The sequence below is a fragment of the Polypterus senegalus genome, chromosome 15 (genome assembly GCF_016835505.1).
Source record: "Polypterus senegalus isolate Bchr_013 chromosome 15, ASM1683550v1, whole genome shotgun sequence".
NCBI classification, from domain to species: Eukaryota; Metazoa; Chordata; class Cladistia; order Polypteriformes; family Polypteridae; genus Polypterus; species Polypterus senegalus.
In genome coordinates, this window is record NC_053168.1 from 352,642 (window position 1) to 380,412 (window position 27,771).

The 27,771-nt window shown below is 52.3% G+C and overlaps 1 protein-coding gene across 3 annotated transcripts in view; it reads left to right on the forward strand.

Moving 5' to 3' along the window:
- The window catches only part of rbms3 (RNA binding motif, single stranded interacting protein), a 68,065-nt gene extending 54,996 nt beyond the window's left edge, over nt 1-13,069 (forward strand). For all 3 annotated transcript variants that reach the window (XM_039736235.1, XM_039736236.1, XM_039736237.1), the window contains exons 11-13: nt 2,404-2,514; nt 9,014-9,097; nt 11,778-13,069. In XM_039736235.1, the coding sequence (XP_039592169.1) occupies nt 2,404-2,514; nt 9,014-9,097; nt 11,778-11,822 (240 nt within the window). In that variant the 3' untranslated portion in view covers nt 11,823-13,069. The remainder of the gene's footprint in view (nt 1-2,403; nt 2,515-9,013; nt 9,098-11,777) is intronic.
- Nucleotides 13,070-27,771: the final 14,702 nt, after the last annotated feature.

Sequence of the window (27,771 nt, forward strand, 5' to 3'; positions counted from 1 at the left end):
TCACAGGCTGCTGACAAATATGGAGAGACGGGCAAACTCACAAAGCAAACTGGCACTCATCCAGAACGGGTCACCAATGCCACCTCCACAGCCACACTGGAGCCTCAGCTTGTGAGGGGAAACACAGAAGCACATGAAACTTTCCAGGGACAAGTGACAAAAGAATGAGGAGGGCCGCTCGCCACCCAGGCTGGTGTCACCGGGGCGTTAAGTGTCTTTGAGGTGACTTCAAGTGGCAGTTTTTGGCTGCCCAAAGGCCCCTGCAAGGCCACTGGCATTTGATGCCCCCAAACCTTGTCTTTCTGTGATCTGCTTTAGTGCCCACAGTTGCAGATGATGTGACATTCAGACGCCTGTTTGTGCTCAGCGCCATCTTCTGTGGCGGAGGTGCAATGGCATCACCTGTCACACCATCTTTGGCCCCCTTCTGCCTGGGGGCAGACACCATGGCGCCCGTGACAGTGCCAGTGTCTAAACAAAATGGCGACCCTGAAATGACAATGACATTTTATAACAACAATATGAAAATGTCACGTGCCTCACCAAGATGGAGGGTGGATGGGTGGCCTTTGCATTATTTCGCATATAGCGCCTTTCGGCTCCTCCTCCTCCTTACAGTTCTGCGGACATTTTCACGCCATTCAGACTGGCACAGGGCGCATCACTGGTTTATCATTCAGACTTCATGTCACTGGGGGGGCCGGTGAGCCTTGCTGGGGTCAATGGCTTCTTCTCGTCCAGATTGTCCTAATTACGTCACCATACAGGACAAACTTTGGCTGACTTAGCAAAGTGCATTGGTGCCCTTGGACCCGGTGGGTTGTAATTGAATAAAATCAAATGAGACCCCCGCTGCCTCTCATTTACCAGTTTTACCAAAATGGCCAGTCAGCTGACCCCATGGCTGACATCTCGGGGGCCACAAGAGAGATGCCAAGGTCAGGGTGGGCAGGACCAGCACCTCGCCAATGTGATGTTTAGTTCTGAGTGGAACATCACAGCAAGGAACCCTGCGGGTGCTGCCCACCTTCACCAATCTGTACCCACCTTACTTGGCATGGGCACCTCTGACCTTACAAAGATAAACCAGGCCTGCCTGTGTCTGTCAGCAAGTCTCCATGATGAGTCACAGGTGCCACTGCCATTGGTGCTTTGGCTCGCCATCCAGACACGCGGGTAGGGAGGTGCAACGAGGCCATCTTGAGGCCAGCTGGGATCAGGAAAGAAGGAAAAAAATAGAAAAGAGTGAAAAGGATGAGCTGAAAGGCGCTATAAAAAAGAGCAGGGCAAGAGTACAGATCTAAAAGGCGCTATATTGTAGGAGGTCACGATGAACGGTGTGATAGAATTGATATAAAGGCATTAGTAGATATGGGGAGAAAGGCGCTATATAATAGATATGAGGGGTGCTATAAAATCAGTAAATTTACAGAGATGGATACAGGCGCTATATCATGGTGGGATAGATAAGAAAGGCGCTATATCATAGGTAGATAAACAGAGGGAGCTGGAGCATGCGAGAGACATCCTTCCAGAAGCCCCCCACCCTGTCATGGCACCACCCCTCAGTGTCAATCTGTCCCCCAGCGCTGCTCCCCAGACCCAAGTGAAGGCTGTAAAGTAACTGTATAGATGGGGGTAGGCTGAAAGGCGCTATATCATAGGGGGATTGATATGACATGTGCTATGTGAAAGGCACTACTGTACAGTATATAGCAGGTCGATAGATATGAAAGGCGCTATATAACTCTATTGAGAGATAGGAGGTAGAATGACATACACTGCACAACAGAGTGACCCACATGCGCCGCTCCCACCACACGACGGACCCCCTGGACTGGAACCCAAGTGACACCGCAGCACCACACTGGAGCGGCGTGATGGTGTTTGGAGTGCCAATCCTGCACTACAGTAGACAGAGAAATGTGAAAGGCGCTATATAATGGATAAATACAAAGGTGTATACAGTAAATCATGTATAAATGTCGAAGATTAAGAGTAAGACAGAAATTTGCACAATCCTAGGTAGACATGAAAGGCGCTATATAATCAGGTAGGATGGACGGACGGACGGCCCCAACTTGACGTTTGACTTATGGCATTTGATAAGCTGCCCCTGGAGTTGAACTGAAGGCTCCGTTTCGACTGGCGATGGCACCGCATGCCCCGTGACTCCTTCCGTCAGTCCTGTGCCACTCTGGTGTTCGGGTGAAGGCCTCCTGTTATGAAGGTGGTGGAAATGAGAGGCCAGAGCAGCAGCAAGGGGTCCACGTCCGCCAGTGAAACCTTATGGGGTCCTCTGGGTGTCAGCTGAAATGGCCACCAAAGTGTTCAGCTGATTCTTTCATTTGCAGATGGCAAAGTGGCAGATGCCAAGGCTCACTCCTCCTTTCTGTTTCTTAGGGTCCCGTCATCACGCCAGCAATGGACCACCCCATGTCAATGCAGCCGGCCACCATGATGGGCCCCCTCACTCAGCAGATGAATCATCTGTCGTTGGGTACAAGTGGCACGGTAAGTGAAAGGGTGTGGCAAAGGGCAGCATTGCGTACCTTATGGAGGTGGATGCCACCTGGGGGCAGACATGGCACCATATGGTCAGACTGAAGGCCAGCAATGACCCCAAGATTACGTGTGGCATGAAGTGACAGGACCTGGAAATGAGTTCTTTGGGACTTGTGCCAGTATGGTGTGCCCAGAGAGACCAAAACCCTTGTGGGCACAGGGCATCCTGTTAAGTCAGCTCTCCTTCTGAGGACTGGGTGTGGGTTATACAGTTGTGGACGCTGAATCTGTGGCTTTATATAGCGCCTTTCCATAAAGACCCCCCCACATACACACCCTGTCCTGACATAGGGACAGAGCATAGTAGTCCCCGACATGTGACGTGATGGAGCATGACATTATATAGTGCCTTTGCATAGTGTGGCAGTTATCCCAGTTTTCCTACAGTGTGTTCAGTGCCACAGCCCCTTAGGGGGAGGGGACAGCAGTTGGGGGTCTTCAGTGTGGCACTTGCTTGTACAAATTTGTGCTGTTCTTTGACGTCACCAAGCCTGTGTGGCACACGTGCCAGTGGGCCTTTGGAAGGCCAATCCCTAACTAGACTTCTGTGTTGCACCCGGGGCTGCTGGGTGGTCTTCTTTTCCCCTTGACCCTGGTGGGTTTATAAATATTGATACCTTATCTTCATCATTGTTGCCTGACCTGTGACATGGAAGACCCTTTTAGCACCCCCTTTAGGCCGAGACCCTGCTACCACAGATGCCAGCCTTTGTATCTGTACTGCCTTGCTGGAGTACCCCTCACCAGGACGGCAGTGAAGAGATGACCCCTGGTCACCACAACAGTCTTTAACAGGATGGGACAATGTGACACCAGGATGAGGCGTCACCCATGGCTGTGATGTCTGTTAGTGTTGGACTGGCAGCCCCTGTGGACTGTCCTCGACGCTGTAGCAAGGTGACACTTTTCTGGGTCGTCCTACTATTGGCACGTGTAGCTGCAACTGCCTGTATGCCCAGGTGCCCGTCCATGGAACTTCTAGTGCCTGTTGGACCCTGTGCCATCATTTCCAATGGCCACTAATGTCACAACAATGCATGTGCCTGCCATCGGTACATGTGGTGCAGCCTTGGCATTAAACTATAGATGGACAGAGTGAAAGGCACTATATAACAGAAAGGTATGGGGCAGCAGGCACAGAGTGCAGACTGGGGTGGGCAGTATGAATCATCAGTGCCCATGCTGCCTGGTTATCATTAGGTGGGGTGAACTGGACCCTCAGCGTGAGCCACGTTGGCCTTCTGACCAGCAGATCATCACTCCTGGTGGCAGCCGTCACTTTGAAGTTGGGTCATCAGAGCATCGATTGGCACCTGACTGTGATGGCCGACCTGCCACTGCACCACTTGTGCCCACCCCATCCTCAGCAGCTGACCCACTTTCTTCAGCCATCATACACCCTGCTTAGGGGGTCTCCAGCTGTCAGCCCATCAGAGCCCCTCCAGAGATTTCAATCTGTACACACCACAGCACCGCCTAATGGTGAGCCTGTGGAGCTCCTTATTGAAAGACTCACCTGCCCAGCGTGCCCCAGTGTGCCCTGTAGTGGCCACTCTACCCTGCCAGTTCCTTTGGACTCCATCTCAGGGGTTGCCCCAATGTTGTACCCATTGGCCTGAAGTATGAGACCCATGAAGCTTTGGCAGCTTTGTCGTTCCCCCCTCCGGCCCACAATGTGTGGTCACATGCCAGTCCGTGCCCAAAAATAGCCTTGGCTGTACTTCTGTGGTTCACGATAGACAGCGAGCAGCTTTGCGGTTTGAGGGAATAAAAAGAAGTCGGTGTGCCCAAGCAGACTGTGTCCGCCAGGAATTCCAGAAACGTCGCAAAAAGCGAGCGAGAAACCTCAAAGTCTCATTACACAGAGAAATGGGGGCATGCGCTGGCACTCAGAGAAGAAGAAAGAGGCATTGTGGAGTTGAGCAAGTCACTGTGGCATCACGGGACAAGGAAAAGACCCCCACATGAAGAAGACCCTCAACGAAAGGCCCCAGACGGGAGCATCAGAAGTGGCGTGTCTGGTCATCGGATCCAAAGTGTTCCTGCCAGGCAGAGCCTCTTCTGCCAGACTGTGCCATGCTGTGCCACTGCTCACATGGCACTGCCAAAGGGTTTGACTTCATGGGCTTCCAGCTGAACCCACGGCCAGAGGGTTCAAATGTGATCAGGTGGCACCTGGAAAGTATACACAGGTGTGAATTATATAGCGCCTTACATGATGAATGTACAGAGATGGACAGAAAGGCGCTCTATGATCCATAGACAGATAATGAGACATGAGAGGTGGACAGAGAGATGGCTGGGAGAGGCTCAACAGGAAAGGCGCTATAAAATCAATAGACAGACAGACAGATGGGTGGATGGAGGCCCAGACAGACTGATGTGAAAGGCGCTATAAAATCAATAGACAGACAGACAGATGGGTGGATGGAGGCCCAGACAGACTGATATCCCAGGTCGTCTTCAGGGCACCCACCTATTTGGATGTTTTTAGTTCCTTTTCATTCCTCTTCAGCTTTGCCTGCCTGTTCCCCAAATGCCCGCTTGTGCCCATTCCTTTTCCCATCTTTCTGACTATTTGTTTCCGGTATTTCCCCTGGCGTATCCCCGGCTCGTGCCTCCACCAGCAGCAGTCCTTTGTATCTCCGCCTTTAATTGTTTCAGCAGGTTAGCGGAAAAAAAAGAAAAAGAAAAAGAAACAAGAAAAGTTGGCTTATGCAGTCTGCTGCCCCCTGCTGGCTATAAGGCCACACTGCAGGCCGACATGAACGGGTTTAGGTCTTCGCAGGGCTCAGGGTGTGGGCATTGGGCAAGCCAAGTCAAGAGTCCGTGTGATGCCCTGAAAGTGCCCCATGTGAAAGGCGCTATATGCTGCACATGACTGATCGAGTCTTTGTCAAGTTCATGTTCTTTCCATTTTGGGAGCCTCCCTTTTTCCACATAACAGGAAGCAGTCCTTCAGGGGTGCCCACTGCCCAACTGTGTGCCACCCCAGGTGCCCAATCTGGACATTAGCCTGCTATCTTTTCCTGCTGTAGACCCCTGACTGTTTTTGCTTTGCCATTTCTTCCATAAACTTGCAGCTCACATTCCTCCTCCTTGCCAACTAAAACAGAGCAGGAGTTTGAAACTTGGCACATGTGCCCGCTGCGTGCTGCTCCTCCCTATTTTTTCCAGTCTCTTTTAATACTTCTTGGTTTCATCCTCTTCTTTGTGACTGTCACTTCCGCAGGTCCCTCTTTTCTTTTTCGTTGTTTTTTAAATAAATTGAAATTATGGAGATCACTAAAGGAGACATTGATTTCAATGGCAACGGGCACAAAGCTCCGCTCGGGATTAGACAGTCACTGTGACCCCCTGGGGTGAAGAAGGGGAACTTCATGTGTGGCACTGTGACCAAGCCAGGCCCCTGAATCCAGCATGGAAAGGCCCACCATGGTCACTGCCAGCTAAACACTTGGCATATCTGCATGACACCCAGGGGTAGCTATTGGCACTGGGTAGAGGGCAGCCTCACTTACAACAAACCGAAGAAGAATCAACAATACCATGTGGGGGTAAACCAAGAAACATGGGGTAATGTGCAGATCCCACGGCAGCGATGCCAGGGCCAGGACGAGATCTTGGCACAGTAGCAGAGCACACCTGCTTATACACGTCTATGGATATTCCAGGCCCGCTAATTCCTTTACTGAATTGCAGCACCGGGCACAAAGCCAGGAATGGCGGGCAGTGAAGCCAGTCTTAAAGGGGACAGCAGTGGAACAAGAGATTGCACAGGGCTCAGTCCCCTGTGGAATTCATGTGAGAGTCGGGTAATGTCATGCCATGGCAGTATGGGACTGGGGTGGCAGAGGAAGCTTTCAGGGTGTCCCCTTAGAGAATCTGGAGGGGCAAAGTTTGGGCCAATGGAGCTTCACTGGCAAAGGGGCTTGGAGTGTCCAGTTAACTTTACAGCGTGCCTGGCGTCATCAGGAAAGTAGGAGGAGCCAATCGAAAGGCAGGACCTGGCACTGCATGGCACATGTGAGGTCTTGATTCAAACTATCCACTGTCTTTTTGGTGCCACATCAGAAAGGTGACCTCAGTGTCCAATCACAGGCCCCCTAAGCACTGATCTAAGGGACCAATGGGAAGATGCAGGGCAGCTGTTGTAATTCCATATTGTGTGTATGTGCGGTTTAAGGTGGGTCCACCATGACATGACCACTGAGGGACCACCCCCAGAGAGTAAGCCCCCCCCCCAGCAGATTCATTTTGTACTTCCGATGCACATTCCTCGTCTTTTTAGGGAAACTCTTTTTTCTGCTTCGTTTGTTTATTCAAGTAAACCCTGTGTTGGTAGCCCGGGGGTTTACGGCGCATCCTCTCCCTTGAAGGGTGTTTTTGTTCATTTTGAACTTTTCCATCATAGTTTTCAACTTTAAAAGTCTGAGACCCGTGTGGGGCTGCGTAAACCCAAGCCCACCTATTGAGTTTGGGGTCAGGCTGCCTGAGCTGAGGCCTCATTCTTGGCCTGCCCCCCACACTAACAGCTTCTACCCATGGCCAGTCCCTCGGCCCCTTGATGTGACTCCACGACAGTCAATCTACGGCTATGCCAGGACTGCCGTACCATCAGCCTCAGGGGCCTCCGCAAGCAGAAGACCACCACAGAGCCGATCTTCAGTATCCACCTCCTCTGCAAGCAAAGCACCAACGGGGTCTGATTTAGCACCAGCCAGAGCGTGACTTCAACAAGTGGCTTTATGGGCCACCATGAAGAAGTACAGCATCAGCACTAATCAGAGCAACATCCTCTATGATGGGACCTTGGGAGACCCCTGGGACACCTGCTCTCCACCACCCACTTCAACATCCCCTAGAGAAGATCATCGGCACTGCAGGCAGGACCAGGACCATCAGCCACCTGTGCCGGAGGGGACATCTGCAGCTCATGGTAAGGAAGTCAACCCTGAAAAGACTAAACTGGGACAAGCAACCCAAACGGCACCCACAGACATCAAAGTCAGGGGGCACAGGGCCTGGCACAGAAAAGTCTCAAATGTCTCAACACCCAGAACTGCACCAGTGACGAAAGACTCACCCGCCCCAGTGTGCCCCAGTGTGTCCCAGTGTATCCCATTGTGCCCAAGTTCCAGATCCAGCTCCTTTGGACTCCAGTCAGCAGGTGACAGAGGAGGTTAGTGCCCCCTCTCTGTGGCAGTGCCCAGCTGTCATCTGCGGTCCTTTCCATTTCTCTCCTTATTTACTGAGTGGCACCTCAGGGGTCACCCCAATGTCGTACCCATTGGTCCAAAGTGGCAGACCTGTGACGCTTTGGCAGTCGTCTCCATTGTTGAACCGGGCCACAATGCAAAGCGGAAGAGCACACTGGCGATACCCCTCTGTGCTTGTGATACGCAGACCCTGACTGTGGACCTCCAAAGAAGAATCTCGGCCTTGGAGATGAGATGTCATGGAATGAGGGCCGCATCACCCGTGAAGACTTCCATGGAAGGAACTGAGCAGCCAGCGGGCCAAATGTAGAGCTGCTGCCAAGGAGAGGAAGTGCAGGTGGGTATGGGCACCAGCCTCACAAAGACCACCTTACAGGGCACTGTGCCATGTGGAAGGAAAAGAGGCAACCAGAAAAAGAGGTGAGCGGACAAACATCAAAGAGAAGACGGGATTGTCACCGAGAGCAGCATTGCGGGACATTGTCTGGACATCCACAATGGCCTGAGAGAATGACGATGACTAGTGGCCACCATGAAGATAGGTGGGGGTGGAGCTGAGTGCCTCGGCGTCCAATCACAGGGCCCACCCCCCAGTGTGCCAGGCACAGTGTTTGGGGCGCTGCCCGTCTGCCAGTCTGAGGATCAGGGTTCGGCTCCAGAGCAGACATGACTGTGCCCTGCAACAGACTGGCACTACCATGCTGTCCATGTGGATGGGTGGACGTGACGTGGGCTGAGGACCCCAAATCAGACAATGCTGACCCCTGTGTCGGGGGTAAACAGGGATGACGGTTTGGGGCACCTGGTGGTAGGTGGTTGGCCGTTGAACAAATAAAGTATGGCAGGAAAAGCAGAGATGGTCATCAGGTGGTGACGGGACAGGAAGAGGCGGAGTCAGGGAGGGGCTTAGGTGGGAGGTGGAAGGGACGTCACAGCTCTTCTCACCTCTCCTGTCCTGAGGATGGAAGACAGGTGAGAGCGCCACCCCCTGGTCTGGAGGGGGATTACCTGAAAGTGTCCCCTTAGCGCATGTGTGTGACACGCGTTCAAAGCAGCGTGCGTTACGGAGTCAGAGTAGCGAGTAACTTACTGGCATACTAAAATAATAATGGCGGATGACACGGGTGTAAAAATCCAAAAAGTCAAAGGCAGGCCCCCCGAATTCGCTGGCCCCCGAAGTTTGCTCCTCCTTTTCACGTCTCCTCTTCTTCTTCTCTCTTTCTCCTCAGTACTTGACTGCTGCAGCTGCACCTATGCAAGGGACTTTCATGCCCCCCTACACTCCTGTGCCTCCAGCCGCTGTTCCTGTCGAGGTGAGTGACACATGTGACCGGCCTGGTGGCTTCAGGTGGCCCCAGTCAGCTGCCCAGATAGGCCACGTCGTGGCTTTGATGGGAAAGAACCTGAAACGTGGGGGCCAAAGTGAGTCCCAAGCCCACCACAGCTGGGGGTCTGACATGGGGACTTTGTACTGGCCTGACAGACCCCTGGGTGAAGAGGATGGAGGGATGAAGAGCTGACGTGCAGGAGCCGTGTGTTAAGAGCAGCCCGTGAGAGTTGAGACTGGGATGGGGGGCCTGATGGCCCGTTCTTGGGCGAAATACTAGAAGAGGACAATGACTTAAGGACGGGGCTTCAAGCACTTGGGCACAGCCTGAAACTGGCAGCCCACAAGGGAGGAGTGCCAGGGGGCAAAGGAGCAAATGTTGGTCACCACAGGAGCAAAGGGCAAAACCGCCCACACCCCCCAAGAGTCGTAAGACGAAGTCTAAGCTACCAGTGTGTGAAGCCTGGGGGGTCTGTGCTGGTGTCACTGCCAGAAGGGACCCCACTCTGCTGGGCCCCGCGCTGTCACCCCCTCCCAAAGGATGTGTGAGAAAACAATAAAGCATCTGAGAGATTCAGTTTAGGGAGGCCATCACGTGACACGACTTCAGGGCCCGCCCCCTAGCGACAGGTACCCCACATACGGACACACCCCCTATCAACAGGTCATAGCAACCAAAGCTCAACGTGCCGGTGGCCAGTAAAAAAATAAAATGTCACCGGGGGGCTTCCCAAACGTAAGAATAGAAATCCGAATTGAAAGAGAAATTGCATCTGCAGTTACAAACCTAAGAAGGCAGCAAATAAAAATTCGGCAAAATCCAAAATCATAACACAAAGAGCCCCAGAGACCACCAGGAGTCCACCAGTGGGCTGCACTTCCAATAATGACCACTAGAGGGGGTAAGCACTGTCACAGCCCAGCGAGGGCACAACAGCACAATGGCGTCACCCAAAAGACAAAAGCCCACCCAAAGAAACCGAGCTGGGGGTCCAGAGAGTCCCCCAAGTCCCAATAGACACAGCAAAAGATACACAACTCAACAAGAGGGCAGTGATTGACGGATGGCCCCGCCTCTTGGGGGACCACCCACAAAGCACATGGCAGATGGCAGCTTATAGCAGCGAATCAGGTGCACGTAATTAAGAAGAGAAACATTCAAATAAATAAATGGCACAAAAACGGACAAACAGCACGGCTTTTAAACCCAGCCAGGGGGCAAACACGCCAACAGGTGAAAGTCCCAACGGTAACCGAGAAGCCCCTCTAACTCCAATTAACACTAAGGGGATTCACTGCACACCACCACCTTAGAGACTGCAAGTGTGGTGACATCACGCACGTGCTGCTTAGCAACGATCAACAACAACATGGCGGCTCCCTCAAACGGTCAGTCGGTCAGTGGGGGGGAGGGGGGTCATTCTACAAAAGGGTGCCCTTAGGACGTGGCATTGAGAAGGCTAAACGGCGATGCTCTACCTGGTCACCAAGTGGGCTAATCTTTGGCAATGACTTTTGTGACCAACGCGCAGACTGGCATTCAGGGGACAAGCGTAACATCCCATCTTCTGGCCCCTCCTTAAAGATGTCCGTCCCCTTCCACTGAGGTCTGATGGTTTGTGTCCTTTCAGGTGTTTTGTTCTCGGGTAATGTTTGTGTGTTGAGCCGAGGGGGGCAGACCCCCAGGACCCAATGCACAAGAAGTGTCTGAAAATCAAATGTGGGCCTCAGGCGTCTTCCGGTGCCCCTCTCAGGTGACGTCAAGCTGGCCCTCGGCTGCAGAGCTCTGTTCTCTTTGCTCTTTGGTGTCCTGGTGTCACCGCTTCAAATAACCCACAGGACTGAAGTGGCAGGACCACCTGTACAAACTGGAAGTGAGGTCAGCCTCCATGGAGTGGTCCGCTAGTCTGTGGGAGTAAAAGGAGACGATTCTGGTGGCCAGACCTCCCCTGGCACTGGTGTCGTCATGTTTGCCCAGTAACACTATGGGGACACACACGTGTGACAATAAACTCATTGAAGGTCCTCACATCTTCTAGAATGACGGAGTTTTTATTTGTTGTGATTGTTTAGCGCCGGTGCAGCACCGCACTTGTATGTGTGGCTCCTGCTCCTGGTTTGGAATATCGCATGTGACGTGGTGACCGGGACCCTCATTAGGGCTTTGTGGTGTGTCCTGGGTGGACGTGTCCAGGCTGTGCGTTGATCTTGACATCGCTGTCCTTGGTGTAAACTGAGAAGCTTTGGGATTTCTCCTGTCAGGTTTTCTTGGTCCTGAGGGTCCTGTTTGTCCCCGTTTTTCTGTCTCCCGTTCGGATTTGCACTCCTTGTGTGTCACCTTTTCGCGGCTGGTCAAGTTCAGATTTTCGTCATGGAGACAACGTGACATTGTCAGCGAGACCTCAAGACCCTGCTCTCCATTTGGGTCCCTCGCTGTGAATAAACAGGTCAGCCCAGCTGTCGACGCCCCCTTGCTCCGCCCCTTGACGCTGATTGGTTGTCTGGCCACTCGTTGGCTTTGCTTTTAGATCTTTTGTGTCTCATTTTAGGCAGACTGGCGAGTCGTGTGCCATGCTGAGGTGAGGTGCCGCCACACATGCCGATGCGTTGCGTTTCTCTGTGACCATCGGCGTCTTTAACGCTTTCTTCTCTTTGTCACCTTGCAGGTAACGCCGGAGCTGAAGAACGTCACTCCGGAAGCATTGCCTTGAACCCCGAGGCCTACGCAGAAGAGGACGCTGCATTCCGGGGCACCCAGGGAGCCCTTTTCTTCTTTTTTTTTTTTCATGTCTTACTGTGCCCGATGAAAGAGGAAAAAAAAAACATAAAAGAAAAGGCTGGGGGTGCGGCGGGCCGACGCGTCACTTTAGTGTCACCCACAAAGCCGCCTGAAGTTTGAAGAAGAAGTCGGGAAAAGCAAACAACCGAAGCCGAGGAGTTGAGGATCGGCGTCTTCCTGCGGTTTGAACCCGAGTCTTCGTCGTCTCCATTTGTAGGGTTTAGAAAAAGACGCATTGCTTTTTGGGTTTGCATTGTCTTTGTTGCCTTAATTGTAAGGACGTCGGAGTGGCAGGATGGTGGGGCCGCTCCGGAGCGCAGAGCAGCTGTGACTTTACTGCTGAATGGCTGGCTGAGCACATTAAAGAGCCGAAAACGAGACAACAAAAGGACAAAAAGGACAAAAAGAAGGAAGAGAACGCAGCGCCGAGGGGACGGGAAGGCAGCACTTGGGGGTCCCTCACTGCATTTGATGGCGTCTCTGCTTTTGATCCGCAACGTTTTTTACGAGCTTCCCGAGTTTTTAGTCCGCTCTGCTTGTTAGAATTAAAAGCAAAATGTAGCGTAGCCAGGAGCCCACGGCTCAGAAATCAAAAAATGAATCAATAAAACCGACGAGTCCAAAAGCAATAGATCGGGGACATTGGTGACAATTTCTGTAGCCTTCCTAGTTGTTTATACCAAAGACCAAGTGACACTCGCCCCGAGGATGAGGGCAACATGGCAGCGCCACTCGCTCTGTTTCGTTCCATTGTTCTTCCACTGGCGTCCAAGCAGACGTGTGCCCCCCGCACCCACCGGTCCAAAGTCACCGCTTGAGCGTCCCCTCTGGCCGGCGATGCAGAGGTGGCCTGCAGTGTCACACACTCACATTCATTCACCCTCTGAGCTCCTCTTCCTCCATGAATTCCCCGTTTTCTGGGTGTTCCGCTCCCTGACAGTTCATGGGGACGAGGACACCCACTGGTGACAGGCTGCAGCTACTTGGGGGTCCGGCCTGGCCACGTCGTCGCGATCCCCAGAGTGAGCAGACGCCGACGTGACGTCGGTGGGCTTCCTTTGGCTCCTGGCTGCGGCGCTTTGGGTGTTCTGAGGTGCTCTGGGCTTTCTTCTGATTTCTTCTTCATCTTCCTCTTCTTCTCACTTCTTACTAATAAACAGGACTGTGCCTTTCTGTTGCCATTTTGTTTTTTATGGGCGCTGTCACACTGAGTCCCTGTCGTCACAGCACGGTGTCGGTGGCTGCATGTGGATGTGACGGAATGCATTTTTGTCATTTTCCTTTTATGTCACCTTTTTCTTTTTTGCTCCCTTAATTCTATCCTAACAGTGACAATAAATGACAAGTAGAGCTGTCACCTGGACACATGACACGGAATACTGGGAGGCCACAGCACCCAATGTCAGACCCACTAAAGGGCTTAAACAGCCACAAATGTGGGAGGAGAGCCAGGCGGTGGGGACAAGACATTGTCACCAAATGAACATTCCAGTTAGCAGTAAATCTCATGCAGATCACAGAAAGTGACAAATGACAGCTCACATAATGAAAGTGGGAGGTCCATTAGACCACCTGCAGCCATGGCACACAGCTGGGCCACCCCACCTAACACTGAGGGCCACAAGCCCAATGAGGCATGCGGCTTCACTTCACTGTCACCTTGGTGCCCTCCAACACAGGAGGGCTGCCATGTCCTCATTTCATACTTAACAGATGTGCCCATCGTGCCCGTGGGACCCTCACAGACACCCACTCCAGTCGTGCCTGTCCAGTACACAAGGACAAACCCAGGCCTTCATGGTTGTCCCAGATCCTGCTACTCGTCACACTTGGTTTACACATGTGTCACATTTGGTGGCATTTTTACATGTTTAGTCCTGGCACAGCCTGCTCTGACCAGTTTCCCCATCAGCCAGCCACCCACCCACCAGTCCACCCACTTCCTGATCCCGCTTATCCAGAGCAGCGTCATGAGACGCTGGAGCCTATCTGGGTGAGCATCGGGCACAAACCCTGGACAGGGTGCCAGCCACACATACACACACCTGATTGGCGCAAGAGTACAAAAGTCTCCGCTGCTGCTGCCACCATTGCCATGCACTAAAAGACGAAACAAAATGCAAAAATAACGGAGAGAAAGTGAAACGAAGCTGAAGGCCGAATGAGAGACGAGAGCCGCGGTCGAGAGGACAAGACGGTTGGTCAAAAGCGAAGGAGTGTCGATTACTAAGGGTCACGACCTCAGAGGCCACACCCCTATCAACGCCAGACGTAAACAATGGCACCACGTGAGGAGCCAAAGTCCTCCCAGATCTTGTGACGTGCAGGTGACATGCAGGTGACACGCAGTCGAGTGACGCTACCTGAGCAGACGCTGGCGCCGTGTGTTTATGTGAACTTTGAGGCCCGCCGCCCTTTGGGGTCCTGCTGCCCCCTTCTTAATGCCAAAGTAAAACACATTTGGTGTTTTGGTCCCATGGAGCTCACGGCTCATCTGGCTTAGAGGACGGTGCCCATCAAACAGCCAAAACAAGACAAAGGAGCATTCAGGACAGGGAGAAGGGTCCCTGCCACCTGTGCTCCTCTGCCCCACGCCAAATGCCCCAATCGTTTATAAAGTGCCCCCAAATTTCAGTCATCCAGATCCCCCCTTAAAGAAGGAAAAGATGAAGAAGAAGAGGAAGAAGAAGAGGAATTCTTTCCTACCATGGACAGAAGTGACATCTTTGGCCTCCTCCCTGGTTGTCCTTCTTCGCCAAGCTGCCAAGATGGACATAGCGGGTGTCATGGCAGCCTTCACCCCCGGGGTCTCTGTAGTCTGATCCTCCACTTTCCAAACAAGGACCGCAGTAAAGGAGGAGAAGTCATGAACATCACATCTTGGAAAGGTCACCAAGGTCTGTGTGGCACACTCTGCCACTTTCTGGGTCTGGAGGTGCGTATTGGTGCCAGCGGTGGGATTAGTGACTTGGTTTGTACCCCACAATGGCCTCCGGTATTCAGGTGGCTTCTCCATCCATCCAGTTTTAGGAGCCCCTAATTGGTGAGAAGATAGTTTACAGCAGGACCCCCCAACAATTTCACAGAGTCTTTCACCCCCAATGACCTTCCTTCCCAAAGTGCCCACAGCGGTCTGTGAGTGTGTGTTGTGGTGGACTGGCACCTATCCAGGGCCATTTTTGTGCCCACTGCTGTGGTGGCTCCTTTGAAAGTAAGCTGAGCTCAATTTTGATTGGTAAGTCATTCAAACCAATTAAGAAACTTTGCCCATCATGTGTAGCCTTGGGGGGCACTCACTAGGGGGGCTTTGTCGGGTGGTCCCAAATCCCATCCAATGTAAAGGAAGTCAAGAATGAGCACCTGTTACAAAGTAAAGCCCCCGGGGAGTAGACCCCACATGAAGAGCCTGCCACCCGGTGGGCTTTACTGTGCAACACCTGCACCCCCGTCCAACAGCTTTGGTGCCGTGTGCCCCACTAGGGCACCTCCCCTGGCATGGATGAGTCCTGACATTCCTGCCTCTTCAGAGCAACTTCAGCCTGATGACACCCGTAAAGCCCACACCAGGCACCCCAGGAATGAAATGTTGGGATCAAGTTGGCCTCTGGCACCCCTGGGGTGGCCCTCGCACAGCACCCTCTATTGGACCCCCGGGTCCCCTGTCCAGTATAATGCATGGTCAGCACTTTGAAGGGTAAGTTTGCCATTTTTCAAGTTATTTCTTCACCGCTGTGGTATTTTGTGCCCCTCAGGATGGTGTTGTCAAGTGAAGGGTTTTCTGTAATCATCTGCCCTGGCATTTTAGGTTGGAATTCCTGGGGCACAGGTAAACACAGGGGCACAGCTGGAAAGCAAAGGCCTACAAGCGCACTGAATGTGCCCACTTTGTGGGTTCAATTTAAGAGAAGGTGCCATCTGTGTGACAGTAGAAGGGGTCTGCCAACAGGGGTCTTTGCACCTCCTCCTGGAGGTCTGAGGGACGCATCTGTAAAGCAGTCAGCGGTGGTCTTCACGGGAGGGCACGTGGCAGGGCACTTTAGTGTCATTTTGTCTTTTCAGAATTAACAGGGGTGGAGAAGAGAAACAAACCCGCTGAGTCAACCTTTACGTCTCTCAGCCCCAGAAAACACGTGCGGACCCTTGAAATGCGAGAGAAAAGGAAAAAAACAAAACCAAACAGCTGGAGCCCCGCACCCCCTTTGTCCTCAAAGTGGGCTCGTCCCCCCCGTCTCCTCCATGCCGCATATCCCCCTCAGCAGGAGCTCCTCATCGTCAGATGTTTGGGTGATGAAACTGTGAACTCAGGACCCCTGGTCAATCACTCACTAAAGCCACGCCCCCTCGGAGGTCAAAGGTTATTACGCTGAGGTGACGCGAACTCGGCGCCTTTACGAAGTGCGCGTAATCTTGAGACGCAGTGCCAGGCTCAGGGACTTCCTTGGTGGTCTGCAGCTTTTTTAATTTCCCATCTGTATCCATGTGCCATGAATACCAACATAAAATGCCAGGGCTGACGACGCCACTTTGACCACAGAACACCATCTTGGTTGGCAAATGCCAAACAGCACGCTGGTGAAGAAACAGCTTGGGCTTCCCCTTCACGGGGTCTCGCTGCTGTTCTTCCATGAGATGCCTAACTGGGAGGCACGGTGTCCCCTGTTGGTGACCCAGCACTGCATTACGAATTGTCATCGATTCTTACAGCTAGCCCAGCGGTGGGTGACGGGGGTCAACACACACCCCAGGACCACTCACTGAGGAAAGACAAAACCTTATGTAGCACCTTTCAGACGTGAGACCCTGTAAGACCCTCTTGATGGGGGGCGCATTCTGCACCACATACGTAGACACAGGGAGGAGGTGCCAGTACTGGTCTGACATGCAGGACCGTAGGAGCACTGCGCCACTGTGCCCCCCCCACCCACTGCCAAGCGGGTACTCGACAGTGTCTTCACATTTGAGGTCTGACATCTTCAGGGTCAACTGGACAGGCGTCCATGGGTGGTCCGTCCTCAGAGTCCTCCCTGAGCTGGCCTCTTTCCTAATTCCTGGCCTGGCCTCTGGACCCTTCTTGCCCCCTTGTAGAAGCTTCTCGTCCCTCCTTGGGGGTTGCTGTGCTCTTCAATGTTTGCAGGTGGTCCGCCATGCCGTGGCTGCTATCAGCGCAGGCTCCCAACCTGTCCCACCCTCCCTTCACAATTGGATTGAGATCAGCGCTTGGTGCTGGTGGTCCGTTGTTTTTTCTTTTGTTCTTCTGGACATGTAGTTTTGGTCATCATCCTGCTGGAGGACCCCCTAATTATTTGACCCCCATCCAGCCCGTTCTGCCATCGCCTGCCAATCATCCTCCAGGGCAGCCCCTCAGCATTCCGGACCCTTCATATCCCCAACCGTCTCCTTTGCCATTTTGGTTCCTTAGGGTGGGTTAGTGATGTTGGTGGGCTCCTCAAAGTGTGTGGTGGTGGGGCAGGATGAACTCACCCCTTTTTTTCATTTCATCCCGTGAGGTGGTGGTCTCTGGAGGTGGCCGGCTGGACCCTTTCAGGTTTGAGGCTCTCTGATGGCCTCCTGTGTCTTCAGCTTTGTCAATAAGGGGGAGGAGACGAAGGGGACCCTCCTACTCGATATGCCGTCATTCATTGGTTACTTGTGATCAGGTGACTGCTGGCCAATGAGGGTCGAGCTCTTGTTGTCTTCACTTTCACTTCTTCTACTTGCTACCCGCGCTCAGTCAGGGCGCTACATGCAAATAAATGGCAGCCTTTCTTTAGTTTCAGTGAAGGGCACCATATAAAAATCACTCTGAGGGTCTATACATTCGTGCCACAGCCCACCTTTACCAGAAGGTGCTGCACAAGACAGACCTCTAATGCAGATGTAGAAAGGTGCCGAGTGCCCGCTGGTGCGCCCCTTCTCTGTATCTCCTTCCCAAAAGTCACACTGACGCCAGCCTCCCATTGGCTGCCGCTACACAAGAGGGCGCCTCGCTTTAGAGGCTTTTGTCATTTGATTGTCACCTTGGAGGGGCAGTCAGGTGTGCACTCCCACAAACTGTCCGGACGTTGGCACAGAAGGTTCTTTTGTTTCGTTTGCAGTGCTGCCCACCCTTCTTTTTGAAGATCAGCAGACGTTGAACTTTAGTTTTTTTTTTCGACGAAGCTTTCAATAAAAAAAACGACTTCAAAAGACGTAGGTGGCTCGTGCTGTGCTCTGTTTGTCACCCGAGGGGGCCGTTTGGCACTAACTGAAGGCCTGCACTGTGGGGCCGTGGTCAACTCAAAGGGGCCCATAAAGCCACAACTGGGGGTCACCACCTGTGAAGCACACGTAGGGCAGCAGTGAGGGCAGACGGGGTGTGGGAGGAGAAGTCGGGTGGCAACAGGGTTAGACTGGCATCTTAATTCAAGTCTTCTCAATCACCAGACGACTACCGACTGCCCGGACCTGGTGGTCTCCTCAGACTGCTGTCACACGTTTCAGGTGACGTCCAGTCACAGCCTTCATGTGTGTAATCTCAACACGTCATGCGCAGCTATGGTACCCACTTGTGACCACCGACATGTAGCGTGACATCCCCTGCGACTCAGTCACAGCATCGTGTGATGCCCCACACGGCCAGAGGGCTCCACGAGAGGTGGCTGTGTGGCTGTCATTAACCAGCAGCTCTTGGTGATGTCATGTTGAGTTGCCACTTGGCCACCTCTCGGCCAATCAAAACGTGGCCACTCTGTAGCGCTGGTGTGCCATGAAGTGAGTCGCTCTTGGAGGCTGAGTTAGTTCTTCAGGTGGTGGACAAGGACAGAGAAGATACCTGGAGTGGCACGCAACACGTGTGAAGAAGACAAGTGACCTGAGGGTCAGCCACACTGTCCCCTAAAGGGCCACTAGCAGAAGCTAGCCAGGGTGACGTCAGTAAGTAGGCCTTGGAGGGCCATTAGCTGCTGTCACTTCTGCATGTCACCCTCCTCATCCCCAACAATACAAAGGCCTCGACTGTCTGATGTCTCCAGAATGGAAAATGACGACTGCCTCCTCCAGGACGCCCGCCTGGTAGACAATCCCACCGACTCCGGCCTTAGTTCTTTTTGTTAAAAGGAAATCTTTTTCTTCTTCTTTGTGATTCCTTGAGGTCCTTTCAGGTGTGCCCCCCAGTGGGCATTATTGGAAGTGCTTTTGGGACTCCCTGACGAGTTATAAAGAGAGCAGGAGGGCAGCTGCCCACCTCCAGTCCGCTGGGGTGAAGTAACTAACCACGTGGACCCCCTAAAGCCCCCACCAATCGGTGACTCACCATTTCATTGTCCACAAATTAGCACCATTGTGCCAGTTTTGAGGCTGGCAGGCTTTTACTGAGCTCACGGAAGACCCTTTAATTGTTGCTAAATTTGCAGAGTGGCACTGGACCAACCGCCATTCCTTCTGAGCAGATTGCCACCTGGCATGTCAGCTGCAGACCCTCCTCAGGACCACCCCTTCGATTTCTGACTGGCACTTTATTGGCATGTTCTGCCCAAATGGTTAATGTCTCACAGGGTTTTGTTGGACTGGAAATGCAGAGACAAGAGGGCACAGTAGGGGGCACCAGAATGTTCCCAGAGGCCTGAGAAGTGAAACAGCCCATCAATGGTGGGGCGCCCAATGGTGCCGTCAGAAGAGGAGCTTAGGAGTGTGAACTTGGGTACAGTCCATGCCTGTCACCTGACATTGAGGACACACTGGCCTGGGCAGCAGGAACGCCACACACGGCGCCTGAGATGGCGTCATCCAATTTTCTTCTGTCACTCTGGGGACACAAGGGGTGACAGGCTGCCTTTCTTCTCTCCTCCTCCTCTCATTCCTGAACAGGACACAGAGGAGCCTCTTGAGTGTCTGGTCCACTTCAGCTGGGGTCAACAACTGGACAAAACCCACAGAGACCTGCCTTGGCATTGGCAGGGTGGGTTCAGACACACTGGTGGCTCTTAGGCAATAACCATCATGCTGCTGGTCAATCAGGTGTCCTTATATAGCACCTTTCACAGCAGACGCCTTTAATCGGCTCCACGTCTGTCATTCCTCTCCATCCGTCGGGCTTCAGCACTGAAAGGTGCCACATGCCTGCTGTTCTCTGTCATTCCGGCTCAAGATGGCGGGTCACCTTTCACCCAAGAGGACACACTCAATAGAGTCCTAACGTTGGAAGACACAGGAGAATATGCAGGGAGGACCAGGATGTGAACCCTGTGCCACTGTGCCACCATGCCATGCTGGCTGCATCAACCACACACTAAAAAGGGGGCACCAGAACAGACGAGGCTGACGTTGGCCACCTCTTTGTTCCCAGGCTGCTACTTCTTCTCTCACCTTTGTTGCCAAGCTGCAGTTGAGATTTGTCAGGGGGGTCAAATGGGCTGGCTAAACTGGCACACTGCCACATCTAATGAATGAAATTAACTGTGAAGTTTAAATAGCACCATAAAGGGTTAAATGTCATTGGGCCACCCCAGTTGTAACAATAACGCTTTTGTTAGCTTTCACTTGAATTTTGCTAGGCCCAATGTGGGTACCTGACTGGCAAAGCTGGCCCACTGCTATTGGGACGGCTTTGCAGCCTTGTCTGGAGCGACGATGTGTCCTCAGTGATGCCATCTTACTCCGTCTTGTCACACTGGTCTTTAATGACATCAGCTTTTAGTAATGTGACAAGGCTTCATGCCAGTTCTCTACCAAGCCTTCAGAAAGCGTTGGTTGTAAGGAGGGTGATGGTGGTCTTATCATCTACAGTACCATGTCTGGACCCTGCGATGGACTTTGTAGATGTTTGTTGTGCTTGTGAGCCCAACACTTATGTCTGTGAACGTCACATTACAGGGGACAGCTGGTTAAAGTGACAGGCAAACAAACTGACTGACGGGCTGTGAGATATGCCTACGGACCGTGTGGTATCTGCAATGTGATGCTGAGCTCATGTGATGTCACTGGTCATTTCACAGGTTCTCAACTTCAAGTTGTCATTTGTCACCTGCCTTAAGGGTCTGTAGTGGTACAGAATAAACGCTAAGAGCCGGTGGAACGGGTGGAGTCAGAATTCAAAATGATGGTCAGCTTACTGGCAGTACTGGCACTCGACTTCAGTGGCAGCCACCCTTCTACTGCAACCGAACTGGGCATGATTTGTCTGCTTGTTTGCTTTTTCAGATTTGCCAACTTAAGTAAATATTCAGCGTGTTGGCCAAACGGAGAATAACAAATAAATATTAGCAGTCGGATACGTCACGGAGTGATGGGAAGAAAAAAACGGCAGAGTACAGAAATTCACAGAGAGACAGCCGGGCGTACGGCAAGCAGAGTCGCATTAGAGCGGCACCTAGTGGGCGGCACAGGAAACACACAAATCTGTACGCTGATCAGCCAGCTACGTACGCGTTAAGGTAGGGAGTGGAAAAGTCTCTGGTGACAAATGACACGCTCTCAGTTATATAGCGCCTTTCATTTCACATCTATCTATCTATCGATCTATCTATCTATCGATCTATCATATAGCGCCTTTCATTTCACATCTATCTATCTATCTATCTATCTATCTATCTATCTATCTATCTATCTATCTATCATATAGCGCCTTTCACATTTCTCTCTTTCACTCTCTCCCTGTCATAAACCAGCAGGGCACCAACAAAGCTAAGGCCCCTGCTGCCTGGTGTGGCATCCCAGTTAAATGCACGCCACTATATTGCCCCATATGCCCCTGAACACCAGCATGTGGTGGCCACCAGACGAGTCCTCAGGGTGTTCAGCACCCCAGGTGTGTTTTCGGGTCCCCAATCACACGTGCGTGTGCGTCAAGGGCGTCCCTCACACGTTTGCCAGGTGATGAGTGACAGGCACAGGGGGACGTCGTCCCCACCAGGACCATTTTGATTTGAGTGGCTGCTCCTTCACAAGTTTTATCAGCCGAGCTCGACTTTGTATCCTTTCCCCATTTCTGTTTTCTGAACAGGAGGCGGCCTTCTTATGGGACCCCCACACTGCCGTCCCTCCGTGGTCCGTTCCAGGGGCTTGTGACAGTGGCTGCGGTGATTCTGATGTCACAGGACAGCAGCCAGGGGGCTCTCTGAAGGGTCGATGAGGAAGGTGATTGAGATGCCGAGGGTCCCTTGTGGTTTCCCTGAAGAGCCTGTGGCGCTCAGATGGTGTAGGAGCCGGACCCTCGTTAGAGACCCGGTAATGAATATGCGGTGACCTCACCCACCTCTTCTCATTCTTTAATGGCCCTGAGATGTCCACTCACTCCATGGGCAGAAGGCTCATTGGTCTTCATCCTCCTCTTCTTCATCTTTTCCCAGTTCTATGTGAGGTCGATGTGCCTGATCAGCTTCCTCCTCCTCCTCCTCAGTCAGGTCTTCTGTAACTTCATCCACCCACCTCTGCCTTCTCTTCCATGGCCCTCCCTCTTTTGCCCACATCTTCCTGGTGTCCCCTCGTCACACGTCGAGACCACCTCAGCCCACCTTTCTTAGATGTCTCTCCCAGTTTTGTTGTCCCTCTGATTGTCAAACTTAAAGAGGTGGCAGCTCAGGGTGTGGCATGTAGACGGGGTCTGATTTGGATAGAAATACAAGTCAAGGTGACGTCACTTTATTGTCATCAGCAACTGCATACAGGCACAGGGTGACATGGGACAGCGCATCTCCACGAGTCCCCGTTTGACATTCAGCAACCCGGAACAAAGGGTGAGACGGGTAAAGGGCAGGCTGGTCGAGTCTGCAGGTAATGCCAAGTTAGGTAGACTGGCAGGTCATCACAGAGGGACGTGGGCAGCAGGCAGGCCTGGGCAGATTTGGGGACGATGACATTTAATGTCAGTAAACGTAAAGAGTGACATGTAGGAAGTCAGTGGCTGTGAAGTTATTGACGTGCCGTTTGGTCCCCTGTGCCCTCCAGGGGTTTGTCTCGGGTGACCTTCAGCGGTGACTGTCTGTCATGTCATTGTCATTCTTCACCGTCCCTGCTTGAAGTTTGTAAAGCCACCGAATGAGCGGTGGCGGACCTCGTCTTCTTTGAAACGAGACGTCATCATTCACGGGCTGGGGACTAAGATGTCCGTAGGTGACCTCGAAGTGATTCAGTGACAGCCAATCAAAGCAGAGACCTGAGATGATGCGTTGTGTGGAGGAGGAGCCATCAGAGAGGGGGCACAAGTGGAGTCAGAGAGCAGCGAGCGCCGATCGTCGTCCTCGACGTGGGACCACCGCTAGAGCACCGAGGCTGCTGGGCCAGCAGTGGCAGTCACGTCACAGAGATGGCATCCTCTGGAATGTCGTCGTGCCAGCTGACCTCGGCCACACGTCGATCTCCTGGCTTGCTAAACGAATCTTCGGCTGGAGGGTCTCTGACGAGTTGACACTGAAGGTGAGCCCCTTGAAGGTGTTTCTGGTTTTGATTCCTAAACACAAATCTGTTTAGTCGGCCAACAGAAGGCGTCACTCGGTGTCACTTGGTGTCACTCGGCGTCACACAGGGGAACAATAAAAGCTGAAAGCTTCACCAGGACGACTCAGATGTTCAGCTCTTACTTTGTTCGTCCTCCTTATGATCTAAACGATGGCCGACACGCACCGTTTTTAAAGGCCCACCCTTGAACCCTGAGCCAGGGCCCCTCAGTGTGTGGCATCAGACCCCTGCAGTGAAAACACAAAACGTAAAAGGAAATAAAAGAAAAAAATACGTCAACCTGGCACAGGAGCAGAGCTGGCTGACAAGGTGCCAGTCTAGATGAGATGCAAGGCCTGGGCTGGGCACGTGACCTACAACCTGCTAGAGCAGACTTTGGGGACATTGGGGTGCCACTTCTCAGATAGTTGAATCAGAGGGGCTCTGATGGGCAGGGTAGAGGAGAATGGACAGAACAGACGGGTGGGCTTTGCTTAGGGAAGAGATCAACAGCTGATGTTGCCATTCGTGGGGCATGCGTGGCTCCCTCAAGTGGGCACGGAGCCACGTCGAGGTGACAACATCGGGCTTTAAGTACAGAAGGACTGGGAATGGGGAGCTGTGAGGGGAGGCCGGCGGGACTGAAGAACCGCATTGGGGGGGCCACTGGCCAACATGGGGGGGCTTCAACTGACAGAGAGCTGAAGGGTTGAAGATGGTGGAAGGAGTTGATGCAGCAGACCCCCAGCTCTCACTCCGCAGCCATCGGTGGGCTCCACTAACGCTCATCGGCCCACGACCAGCTGGTGGTCCAACATGTTGGCGTCTTTGTCTGTGGACTCGTTTTAGAATTAAAGCGCCACAGAAAAATAAGCTTTCTTGAGTTCTTGAAGGTGACAATGGGGACGTGTCTCACATCCGTGGGGTGACTTCCAGGTATTGGGCCACACTACAGCACTCTGGGGACCTTGGTGGCCCAACTTTGTGTTTATTCTCAGGAATGAGGAGGGTGGGCCGCATCACGATGAAGGGCGCGAATGTGTGCTGGCGTGTCGATGTCACTTTCCACACTTCCTTCGGTGGTCCTTCTTCTGGTGCCCCCCTCTCTGCTCAGCTGTTCTGTTCTTACTTTACTGCTTCTGGACTGTCCACCTGGGGGTCCCTCTTGCTATTTTATGTTTTTGTTTAATAAAATCGTCGTGACAGCCGCTGCCTGCGTTGCCCCTACCAGTCGGAGTCCTAACCCGAATTATTCTGCATGTTGAACTTTAAAACTCGTCTTCCATCTTTGGGGTCCGGAGAGGCCGAAGCCTGCAGGCCCTGCTCTGCTGGGGGCTTTTGGAACTCACATTTATTACAACGTCAGAGAAAATCAAACTTAATCTTAGACAAACTCCTGGGAATTTAAGGGTTAAGCACCTACTGGGGGGCCGAGTTGCTTCATGAAAAATGACAGACGGACTGAGATGGCACACGTTAGACGTGAGGGCACTGTAAGATGGGCCGGCTGGCTCGCCCGCTGCGCTTGCAGTACTTCTGTGCCCATTTCCTTGGCTGGCACATCTTGACCCTTCTGTCCCTGTGGCTGAAGAAGGCTGCCCGCCTTGGGTCTCATTGCTCCACCCATTCTGTGCCCACCCCTGACCTTTGCCCAGTTTCATTCTGTATTGTTATCACTCATTCCACCTGTCCTGGGCACTATATACTGTATATTGTACCTGAAAAGCTGCATTGTTATGGAAAATAATTTTTTGGAAATCTGAGATTTGCTCTTTTCTGCTGACACACTAATAATAATAATAATAATAATAATTATAATAAGTATTCATTTTATTTATATAGCGCCTTTCCCATTCTCAGAGCGCTAATGCAGAAAGCAAGAAGTAAAAATCAACAGCAAAAGGGCTATGAAAAACCCGGGGGCTAAGACTTTGCACAGTGCCTGAGGGCAACCCCCAGTGCTGGCCACAACTGTCCCCATTTGCCCCCGTCCCCCTGCTCTGGCTTCAGCAGGTAAGAAAGTGACATCACTTGACATGACTGTCCTCTCGAGCACCCCTTGATGGCTTTGCAGAAGTTTGCGTCTGCAGCCAGCAGAGGGCGCCCTCTCGACACAAATGACGCTCTTTTTAATTGTTTGAATTTTTTTAATTATTTTATTTTAGTTTTTTGATGGCTGTCGTTACCGCATTGATGTTGATGATTTGTCATTTCTTCTTCTGTCAGCTTCATTTTAACCAGGCATGCCAAAGAAACTGAGAAGCCAACAAGTACAAGGAGGGCAGGTGGGGGGCATCTGCCAGACACCCCCCTCCAGTCCACTGGGGGGCGCCTCTAATAAACTCCATGGACCCCCTTAAACCCCAACCTTTCACCCCATAGCCTCCACTCTAATTGCTGTTTTGCTGTTTCACCTACTGCAAGTGGGCACCCCTCTGCCAGTCTTGAGGCTGGCAGACTTCACTTTTACTTTTGCTAAGCTTAGGGTGGCCCCTTCGGACCACTCAGCATCGGAGACTTCAGATCACGACTCCTTTTTTTGTCTCAAATCAGCACATCTGCTGTAGCCCCCCCCCCCGAATTGCCCCCATTCTGCCCAATTGGTGAACACCCCACAGTGCTTAAAGTGCCAGAGAAGTCACACTGGCCACCAAGACAGCAGTTTGCAATGGTGGCATCTGGGAACACAAACTTGTGGCCCAAGTACACCCCACATCTGTCACCAGGAAATGAGACACACTTACTGACTGGTATGAATGCCAGGCACCCCGACTGGAGCCGAGATGGCATTAGTTCAGTGACTCCCCTGATCATCTGCTGTCACTGTAATGTGCTAGGGACACGATGGGTGACAGGCCACTTGAGTCTTTCTTGAGCAGCTGACCAGTCCACTTCATTCGGAGTCCACCAGTGGACTGATGCTCCCTTGTTGGTGTCCAGCCAGGTGTGTCAGTCAGTCAGCCTTATATAGCGCCTTTCACCGCACACACCTTTACGAGGAGCTGCCCAGGGTTCAATTCACCCAGGGACCGAAAAGAACCAAAAGGCACTATATAACTCTTCTCTTCTGTAGGCCCAAGGGGGCGGAGCCGGCCCACCCCACTGATCAAGAGAACACGCCCACAAAGATGGACTGTAGGCCCCCCTTAAAGGCGCTATATGGCTGTTTTCACACACAGCACACACACACACGCGTGTTCCATTTATTCATTTTGCTGACGCTTTTGATGAAATGAAATGAAAGGCTGACGTGTGTCTCTTTAAGGGACGAAAGGTGGACATTGTCATCGGTGGTCACTCGAAATGAGAATGACCAAATACAGGAAATGGCACCCAGAACTGTGCCAGCCAGCCAGCCAGCCATAGTGCACCTGTCAAAATGTGGAGGTGGATCTTCAGTGAGCTGTGAAAGGCGCTATACACAGATGATAGAAGTGGCACAGTTGACGTAAACTGCCACCATGAAAGGCACTATATGAACTTGGGCGATAAAGGGGGCATCTCATATGTAAAGGCACTATAAATTCTAACTGAGACAGGGTGCCAGTCTGACATAGGGCACTCTCACAATGGGGCCAACCTGCACGTCGTGAGGTGGGTAAGTAAAACCATGTTGCCAGGACAGGATCTGAACCCTGGTCATTGGCAGTGTGCCACTCTATCAGGTGATGCCAGGGGTGGTCAGTGGGGACCTCAGAAGTATGGTACGGGTTTAGTCTGAGCACTTCTGTGATGCCAGTCTTCACCTTGGCCTCACTGTGATCAGACTGGGATTTGTCAGGATGGGACGCTGTGCCAGCTTTGTTCTGCTTGATGCCCACTATAAAGCAGAGTTACCTTTTTTACCTGTTGGCTTTTTCAGAGATACACATAGAAATGTGGATTTTTGCTCAACTTGATGCTCTGTTTGGAACAGACAGTGCCCAACAGATATGCCAACCAAATGACCAACGTTGCAGTTGTTTGTGCATTTACCACCACCTACATCACAAAGGGCTGTGGGGCAAAGATGGCACTTAAAAAAATGGACATCTGAGACAGCAATGCCAGCAAGGAACATAGAGTAAGTGTGCCACCCCCCGGGGTTAGCTCCATTCATGCACCCAAAGCTGCCCAGAGCCCCTAAGTGACTCTGTCACCTCACTGTCACATCCACAATCGCCCCGTCTGTAATTCCGAACAATGCGCCTTTGTCTTGCATGGCTCACATTTTCCACTGGCGTTGCCCCCTCATTCCGAGGTCTTTGTGCTTTGACTTCTCACTTATGTATCCAAGCATTCCAGAGATGCCAGCTGTGGGTGATCTCTGATGAGGAATGCCAACTGATGTGTGGCATGGGCTGCTCCTGATCTGTTGGTTTGGACTTTTATGCCAACTGATGGGCTTTAACGCACCTCAGCAAATGCTAAAACTACAACAGCCCACCTGTAAAGCTCTTTGGCATGGTGCCCCCTTTGGTAAGGCGCTA